We start from the raw sequence: 9,785 nt of genomic DNA on the forward strand, positions 1-9,785 counted from the left end.
ATTTATCATGCTACTGGAAGCCAAAAGAAAGCTGGAGTAGCCATACTTATATCAGACAAACTAGACTTCAAATTAAAGGCTGTAACAAGAGATGAAGAAGGACATTATATAATAGTTACAGGGTCTATCCATCAGGAAGAGCTAACAATTATAAATGTCTATGCGCCGAATACCGGAGCCCCCAAGTATATAAAACAATTACTCATAAACAGAAGCAACCTTATTGATTAGTTGTGGTAATTGCAGGGGACTTTAACACCCCACTTACAGAAATGGATAGATCATCTAGACACACAGTCAATAAAGAAACAAGGGCCCTGAATGAGACATTGGATCAGATGGACTTGACAGATCTATTTAGAACTCTGCATCCCAAAGCAACAGAATATACTTTCTTCTCGAGTGCACATGGAACATTCTCCAAGATAGATCATATACTGGGTCACAAAACAGCCCTTCATAAGTATACAAGAATTGAAATTATACCATGCATACTTTCAGACCACAATGCTATGAAGCTTGAAATCAACCACAGGAAAAAGTCTGGAAAACCTCCAAAAGCGTGGAGGTTAAAGAACACCCTACTAACGAATGAGTGGGTCAACCAGGCAATTAGAGAAGAAATCAAAAAATATATGGAAACAAACGAAAATGAAAATACAACAATCCAAACGCTTTGGGACGCAGCGAAGGCAGTCCTGAGAGGAAAATACATTGCAATCCAGGCCTATCTCAAGAAACAAGAAAAATCCCAAATACAAAATCTAACAGCACACCTAAAGGAAATAGAAGCAGAACAGCAAAGGCAGCCTAAACCCAGCAGAAGAAGAGAAATAATAAAGATCAGAGCAGAAATAAACAATATAGAATCTAAAAAAACTGTAGAGCAGATCAACGAAACCAAGAGTTGGTTTTTTGAAAAAATAAACAAAATTGACAAACCTCTAGCCAGGCTTCTCAAAAAGAAAAGGGAGATGACCCAAATAGATAAAATCATGAATGAAAATGGAATTATTACAACCAATCCCTCAGAGATACAAACAATTATCAGGGAATACTATGAAAAATTATATGCCAACAAATGGGACAACCTGGAAGAAATGGACACATTCCTGAACACCCACACTCTTCCAAAACTCAATCAGGAGGAAATAGAAAGCTTGAACAGACCCATAACCAGCGAAGAAATTGAATCGGTTATCAAAAATCTCCCAACAAATAAGAGTCCAGGACCAGATGGCTTCCCAGGGGAGTTCTACCAGACGTTTAAAGCAGAGATAATACCTATCCTTCTCAAGCTATTCCAAGAAATAGAAAGGGAGGAAAACTTCCAGACTCATTCTATGAAGCCAGTATTACTTTGATTCCTAAACCAGACAGAGACCCAGTAAAAAAAGAGAACTACAGGCCAATATCCCTGATGAATGTGGATGCAAAAATTCTCAATAAGATACTAGCAAATCGAATTCAACAGCATATAAAAAGAATTATTCACCATGATCAAGTGGGATTCATTCCTGGGATGCAGGGCTGGTTCAACATTCGCAAATCAATCAACGTGATCCATCACATTAACAAAAAAAAAGAGAAGAACCATATGATCCTGTCAATCGATGCAGAAAAGGCCTTTGACAAAATCCAGCACCCTTTCTTAATAAAAACCCTTGAGAAAGTCGGGATAGAAGGAACATACTTAAAGATCATAAAAGCCATTTATGAAAAGCCCACAGCTAACATCATCCTCAACGGGGAAAAACTGAGAGCTTTTTCCCTGAGATCAGGAACACGACAGGGATGCCCACTCTCACCGCTGTTGTTTAACATAGTGCTGGAAGTTCTAGCATCAGCAATCAGACAACAAAAGGAAATCAAAGGCATCAAAATTGGCAAAGATGAAGTCAAGCTTTCGCTTTTTGCAGATGACATGATATTATACATGGAAAATCCGATAGACTCCACCAAAAGTCTGCTAGAACTGATACATGAATTCAGCAAAGTTGCAGGATACAAAATCAATGTCCAGAAATCAGTTGCATTCTTATACACTAACAATGAAGCAACAGAAAGACAAATAAAGAAAATGATCCCATTCACAATTGCACCAAGAAGCATAAAATACCTAGGAATAAATCTAACCAAAGATGTAAAGGATCTGTATGCTGAAAACTATAGAAAGCTTATGAAGGAAATTGAAGAAGATTTAAAGAAATGGAAAGACATTCCCTGCTCATGGATTGGAAAAATAAATATTGTCAAAATGTCAATACTACCCAAAGCTATCTACACATTCAATGCAATCCCAATCAAAATTGCACCAGCATTCTTCTCGAAATTAGAACAAGCAATCCTAAAATTCATATGGAACCACAAAAGGCCCCGAATAGCCAAAGGAATTTTGAAGAAGAAGACCAAAGCAGGAGGCATCACAATCCCAGACTTTAGCCTCTACTACAAAGCTGTAATCATCAAGACAGCATGGTATTGGCACAAAAACAGACACACAGACCAATGGAATAGAATAGAAACCCCAGAACTAGACCCACAAACGTATGGCCAACTCATCTTTGACAAAGCAGGAAAGAACATCCAATGGAAAAAAGACAGCCTCTTTAACAAATGGTGCTGGGAGAACTGGACAGCAACATGCAGAAGGTTGAAACTAGACCACTTTCTCACACCATTTACAAAAATAAACTCAAAATGGATAAAGGACCTAAATGTGAGACAGGAAACCATCAAAACCTTAGAGGAGAAAGCAGGAAAAGACCTCTCTGACCTCAGCCGTAGCAATCTCTTACTCGACACATCCCCAAAGGCAAGGGAATTAAAAGCAAAAGTGAATTACTGGGACCTTATGAAGATAAAAAGCTTCTGCACAGCAAAGGAAACAACCAACAAAACTAAAAGGCAACCAACGGAATGGGAAAAGATATTTGCAAATGACATATCGGACAAAGGGCTAGTATCTAAAATCTATAAAGAGCTCACCAAACTCCACACCCGAAAAACAAATAACCCAGTGAAGAAATGGGCAGAAAACATGAATAGACACTTCTCTAAAGAAGACATCCAGATGGCCAACAGGCACATGAAAAGATGTTCAGCGTCGCTCCTTATCAGGGAAATACAAATCAAAACCACACTCAGGTATCACCTCACGCCAGTCAGAGTGGCCAAAATGAACAAATCAGGAGACTATAGATGCTGGAGAGGATGTGGAGAAACGGGAACCCTCTTGCACTGTTGGTGGGAATGCAAATTGGTGCAGCCGCTCTGGAAAGCAGTGTGGAGGTTCCTCAGAAAATTAAAAATAGACCTACCCTATGACCCAGCAATAGCACTGCTAGGAATTTATCCAAGGGATACAGGAGTACTGATGCATAGGGGCACTTGTACCCCAATGTTCATAGCAGCACTCTCAACAATAGCCAAATTATGGAAAGAGCCTAAATGTCCATCAACTGATGAATGGATAAAGAAATTGTGGTTTATATACACAATGGAATACTATGTGGCAATGAGAAAAAATGAAATATGGCCCTTTGTAGCAATGTGGATGGAACTGGAGAGTGTAATGCTAAGTGAAATAAGCCATACAGAGAAAGACAGATACCATATGGTTTCACTCTTATGTGGATCCTGAGAAACTTAACAGGAACCCATGGGGGAGGGGAAGGAAAAAAAAAAAAAAGAGGTTAGAGTGGGAGAGAGCCAAAGCATAAGAGACTGTTAAAAACTGAGAACAAACTGAGGGTTGATGGGGGGTGGGAGGGAGGGGAGGGTGGGTGATGGGTATTGAGGAGGGCACCTTTTGGGATGAGCACTGGGTGTTGTATGGAAACCAATTTGTCAATAAATTTCATAAAAAAAAAAAAAGAGAAAAAAAAAAAAACAAAAAAAACAAATTTTTCCTCTCTGGGAATCTGTTATGTGTCTACCACTCTCCCCAGGATCCTGGTTAATCATCGTACTCAGGATAGAAACATCTCTTTGTTGGGTTGTGCCACTCAAATGTGCTTCTTCCTTGTTCTGGGAGGCACAGAGGCATTTCTTCTGGCAGTGATGGCTTATGACCGCTCTGTGTCCCTTTGTAACCTCTGCATTACCCTCTAGCCGTGTGCCATGTGCTTCCAGCTGGCTGTTGGTGCCTGGCTCGGTGGGATTCCAGTCGAGATAGGGCAGACATGCCAGGTGTTCTCGCTGCTCCTCTTGGGCTCTAATCAAATCAACCGCTTCTTCGGTGACATCCCCACATTGAGCAAGCTGGCCTGTGGGAATACATCACGGAATGAAATGTGTGTCTGTTTGGTGGCTCTATTATTTGCCATGATTCTTCTTCTACTGATTCTTGACTCATATGTGAAAATATGATTGTTAATACTTTTCACAGATTTTGGGGGTGGAGTGTAGAACGTCATTTTCTTTTTTTTTTCTTTCTTTCTTTTTTTAATGTTTATTTATTTTTGAGACAGAGACAGACAAAGCATGAATGGGGGAGGGGCAGGGAGAGAGAGGGAGACAACAGAATCCGAAGCAGGCTCCAGGCTCTGAGCTGTCAGCACAGAGCCCGACAGGGGGCTCGAACTCATGAACCGTGAGATCATGACCTGAGCCGAAGTCGAAGGCTCAACAGACTGAGCCACCCAGGTGCCCCTAGAACATCATTTTCTAGCTAAAAATAATCACGGTGCTCCAAGAACATATCTCTTATTTCCCATTATATAAAAGATGAGTTGACATCTATTATGCATGTTAACAGGTTTACATGTTTTTCCTCTTGTTAGTTATCTCTTCTATCTCAACTTTTTTTTTTCTCTATTAGGCAGGAGGGACAATGAAAATGAAGGGAATTTTTTATAGCTGTCTCATTCCATTTTGTGTATAATAGCTTCAGGAATTATCTGATTTCTGCTTGGAAATTTTCCTGGGATTATTTTTTTTATTGTTGATACTGTGTTTCTATTTTTTTAAATTTCCATTTCATTTCTATTATATTTTTATAGTTTTGATATGTTCATATGCAAGTGAGTAGAACAGACTTTTTGACTTATGGGCTAAGAAGGTGCAAGTTTCATCACATATTTTTTAATCAGAAGGAAGCATTTCTGACAGGTAATGGTTCCTTAGAGATCCGTTGCCTACATTTACAAAGGATTTATTAGATAGGCATAAATATTGAAAATCATAAAGTTATTTGTATAAGTACAAACAGAGAAACAACAGAAGCAACTGATCATAATGATTATCTTGATACACAATAAATACATATTTATGAATACATATGCAATTTTCATGATTACACAAACAACACAAACTTATTGCAATAAACTGTAACTGTCAGTAATACGAAGGAGAAAATGATAGAATATTTTTCTCTGAGATATCCACAGTTGACACTGGTTATCATATTTTTATTGATCATTTGCAGGGTCTGTGTGTATGTGGCATACTAGTTATATGTGCAATGTCTGTGTTTTTATAGTACATATATTTTGTGAAACTTTATTTCCATTTCCCTAATTTTCCCATCACACTATCATCTCTAGAAAAGTATATTAAAAATACATTCTTATGACTTTCTCCCCTCTTTTAATTAGAAGCAAACATTTTAATAATAATATTCACTTTTGTCAAATCATAGGACTATACTATATACATATATTTAATCTGATATTAGTGTATATCATGCTTTCTATTGACTGGTATTAGTGTACCAAAATCATTTATAAAACTATGTTTTCAGTGAAAGATGCTCTTTTTCCTTAAGAAATTATTTCTTGTAGAGTCGTTGCTATATATACATATATATATATATATATATATGTATTAATATTCATTGTCAACCTGGTTCTTAAAATGACTGTTACAATTCTATATAAATGAATGACATGGGTTCCAATAAGTGATATAACTGTGTCTATATTACAGTTAAGTCTATGATATCAATCTTTGTCAAGAGTTCTTACTGAGAGAGGAAAATAAAACACAATAAAACTATAAAATTACCAATAGAATGATTTTTTATTTGATAACACATACATATATTATGACCTGATGCATTACACATTACAAGTAATTTTTAATTTGGAAAAAAGCTACCACCGTATAGACAAATATTACAGTTTGATATAAATATCTGTTGAAATTGCAGTACCAATATATAAGAAATGAATTCCTATAAGCATAACATTTTTAATGAAGTGAATTACTTATATAGCAATCTTCTCAATGCCATGATGACATCCTTGTTCCTTAGACTGTATATCATGGGATTAAACATGGGAGTCACAATTGTGTAGAAAAGAGAAAGTACTTTGTCAATTCCTGCTGAGTGACTGTGTTTGGGTCTTAAGTAAGTGATAACGGCTGATCCAAAGAACAACGCCACGACAATAAGATGAGAAGAACAGGTGGAGAAGGCTTTGGCCCGACTTGTGGCTGATGGCAATTGAAGGACTGTGGAGATGATTTTGCTATAGGAGATAAGTATCAACAGAAAGGGAATGGTGGCAATCAACACAGCAGCTATGTAGACCAACATTTCACTCACAAATGTGTCCCCACAAGCAAGCTTGAGGATTGGGGGGATGTCACGGAAGAAGTGGTCAATTAAATTGGAGCCACAAAAGGACAGAGAGAAAATCTGGAACGTTTGCCCTATCTGGACTGGAATTCCACTGATCCAGGAGCCAGCCACCAGCTGGATACAGATCTTATGGTTCATGACTAGAGGGTAGTGCAGAGGGTTACAGATGGCCACGTAGCGGTCATAGGCCATCACTGTCAGCAGGAAACACTCTGTGGCTCCCAACACAAGAATACAGCACATCTGTGTGGCACAGGCAACTAATGAAATTGTTCTTCTCTGGGTCCAAAGGTTCATAAGCATTCTGGGGAGAGTAACTGACACATAGCAGATTTCTAAAAAGGAAAAATTGCCAAGGAAATAGTACATAGGAGTCTGAAGTGCAGGATCCAATTTTGTTATTAGAAATATGATGCCATTACTCATCACAATAGCGATATAGATGACCGAGAACAATCCAAATAGAAGCCACCGGAGATGGGGAACATCAGCAAAGTCCAAGAGAACAAATTCTATCAGTTCAGTTAGGTTTGCTTCTGGTGGTTTTTCTTTGTGTTGCATCTGCAAAAGGGGCAAATTTAGCTTCTACTTTTAGTTTACCTTAAGAGATCAATACCTGTTTTCTAAATTGCATTAGGATATCTATATTGATTTTCTTAACCATTGTAATTGTTTCTAATTTAGTAATGTTACTATTCGTGTATTTCTCACTTTCTCAGTTTAGATCCTATGGATTATCACTGTATACACTCCCTTCAAATGTCCTTGAAGATTCTTCCATACACTTTCTGAATACAGCCCAGGATAAACCAAACTATGCCCTACTCAGCACAGACAGTGGAAAAATTGGCAATCACTGAAGACAGATCTCCAGCTTTGCCATTTGGTCCCACTTTTCATTTCATTCCTTGACAGTCCTATTGTTCTCCATGATTATTCTCCACCACCATTCAATAGTACTCTATCAGACTTTGTCTTCTTCGTACATTTTCAACTGCCTGCTTGAACACTGTCGTTACCCTACAATACTTGTTGATCCTGATCATACATTTTCTTATTATACAGTTCACATTATTAGGCAAATTACCCCCAAAAAGGAATATTTTATCACACATAGGGGAATGCAACAAATACCTTTTGGAAAGATACTAAGTGGGGAACATTAAGAGTGGAACAAGGTGGAGAGAGCGGGGCGGGGGGGGGGGCGCGGTTATTTGGGAAAAGTTGCCTGGGAGTGTAGATAGAGATTGAGAAACAGCCAAGCGGTGAACCTCGGGAAAGTAGGGATGGCGTGAAGTGTGTTCATTACCTGTGGGTATGTGAGTGGGCAGAAACGATTTTGTGTGCTACTTGTATTTCCACTGTCTCTATTGTTCCTCACAAAACGCTTCAAGCAACAGTTTCTAAACTCGCTTCTCTTGAAGGCAAGAACATCGCGACTTACCAGTGATTGATAATTTGATCATGTGCACATAGGTTTTGTGATTACAAGTTATTGCCTATTTTTTTTTTTTACTCGGCTTATGTTTGAATCCTGACTGCATGATTTATTATCTGTGTGACATTAAGCAACTGTTCAAAATTTTTAGGGTTTGCTTCCTTATTTGTCATAATTAAATGAGATAATATTGGTAAAATTACCTAACAATTTTATTCGGTTTATTTATTAGTTACGGTTTTATAACTGTAATCATGAAAATGCTATGGATATGATATTATGTTCTTAAGTCTTTAGTCCCCAGGACTGTACCACGTTGTTTAGAGAAATGGTATTCATTAGAATTATTGAGTTACTTGTGGGTGATCGCTGCTATGTTTTCATTCTTTCCTTTCATCAGGGTCAGGACTACTAAGGTAAGGTGAGTGAGACTCCTCAGGTACAAAATTTAAGAGGCATTCACTCACTCTCAGGGGTGATTCTGTGTTGCATAATCCAGAAAGTAAATGCCTCCTTCGATATTGCACCCTTGGAACTTGGCTCAAGATGGGTCCGAGCCATGCCTTTCGCCTCTCCATTCCGGTGGGTCTAGACTTTGTCCACCAAACACAGCATAATATAGTGTCATGGATAAAAAATACAGTCCTGCCAAGATGGGCCAGATTTAACTTATGGCTCTACCACCTGTGAGCCATGTGACCTCATGAGAGATGCTTAATCTCCTTGCGCTGTGGTTCAGTCAACTCCGTGATTGGCTAAATACCGCACCAACACTTAGGATTTTTATATTAATTAATTGATCTCATATCTGTCAAACAGCTTGAAGTTCTGGAGCTCGTAAAAGTGTCTTTAAAGGCTGCAGTTATTACTGTTACTAAACACTGAAATTATTTCTTCTATGGGATGCCTGGGTGGCTCAGTCAACTGACTCCGTCTTCGACTCAGGTCGCGATCTCACAGTTTGTGGGTTTGAGCCCCACCATAGGGCTGACAGCTCAGGGCCGGGAGCTTGCTTCAGATTCTGTGTCTCCCTCTCTCTCCGCCCCTCTCCGACTCATGCTCTGTCTCTGTCTCTCAAACATGAATAAACGTTAAAAAAAGTTAAAAAAAAAGAAAATTAAAATTTATTCTTCTAAATTGTACTGTCTGTTTTATGTGGCATGTAAAAAATTCTCTAATTTACTTTCTCTATGTATCACATGACTAATGGGGAAATGGAATGAGATCTTAAAACAATCAACAGAATTTAATAAAAATGTCATGCACTTAAGGTGTGAATTCTCCATGAATTCTCTGCCAATATTTATGTTTACATTATTATCTCTGCTCTGTGAACCTAATGCCAAGAGTGCATATCAGCATTCAACCAAAAGCATCACAATTTGGCTAAATATCTTTCATATGCATTTTCTTTCATTAATACTCTTGACTTGAGAAATAAGGACTGTGACTATTTTCCCAGTTAGGATCAATATAAATCTTACAAAATGCTTGTATACCTATGGTGGTGCTTAGTATTTGATTCTGAAATTAAGTAAGGCAGCAAACATGTTTCAAATAAAGTTATTACTCTTAAAGGGGAGAAACATATTAATATACAAAAGTCCAATCTTCATGTGTCACTTTTTACAAATGGCACATATTTAATATAAATTATTTCATGATTATTTTTTCCCATGATTCTTATTAGAATAAAATTACTTTCCGTGCTAAGTAAAATATACTTTCTAATTGTTCAAACCCAACATTTTGGTGATGATA

General features: G+C 37.8%; 1 protein-coding gene and 1 pseudogene across 1 annotated transcript; one reads left to right on the plus strand and one right to left on the minus strand.

The window, feature by feature from the left end:
* The first annotated feature begins 3,906 nt into the window (after positions 1-3,906).
* LOC115526502 lies at positions 3,907-4,371 on the plus strand (annotated as a pseudogene).
* Positions 4,372-6,205: 1,834 nt separating this feature from the next.
* LOC115525864 (olfactory receptor 10AG1-like) lies at positions 6,206-7,162 on the minus strand. The gene has a single exon (XM_030333274.1). It carries the CDS (start codon positions 7,145-7,147, stop codon positions 6,206-6,208), a length of 942 nt encoding a protein of 313 aa, XP_030189134.1. The 5' UTR covers positions 7,148-7,162.
* Positions 7,163-9,785: the final 2,623 nt, after the last annotated feature.

This window comes from Lynx canadensis, chromosome D1 (genome assembly GCF_007474595.2).
Source record: "Lynx canadensis isolate LIC74 chromosome D1, mLynCan4.pri.v2, whole genome shotgun sequence".
Classification (NCBI taxonomy): Eukaryota; Metazoa; Chordata; class Mammalia; order Carnivora; family Felidae; genus Lynx; species Lynx canadensis.

What these genes read in the sequence shown, in the direction of transcription:
- LOC115525864 (XM_030333274.1), bottom strand. Translation starts at nt 7,147, where the DNA reads ATGCAACACAAAGAAAAACCACCAGAAGCAAACCTAACTGAACTGATA.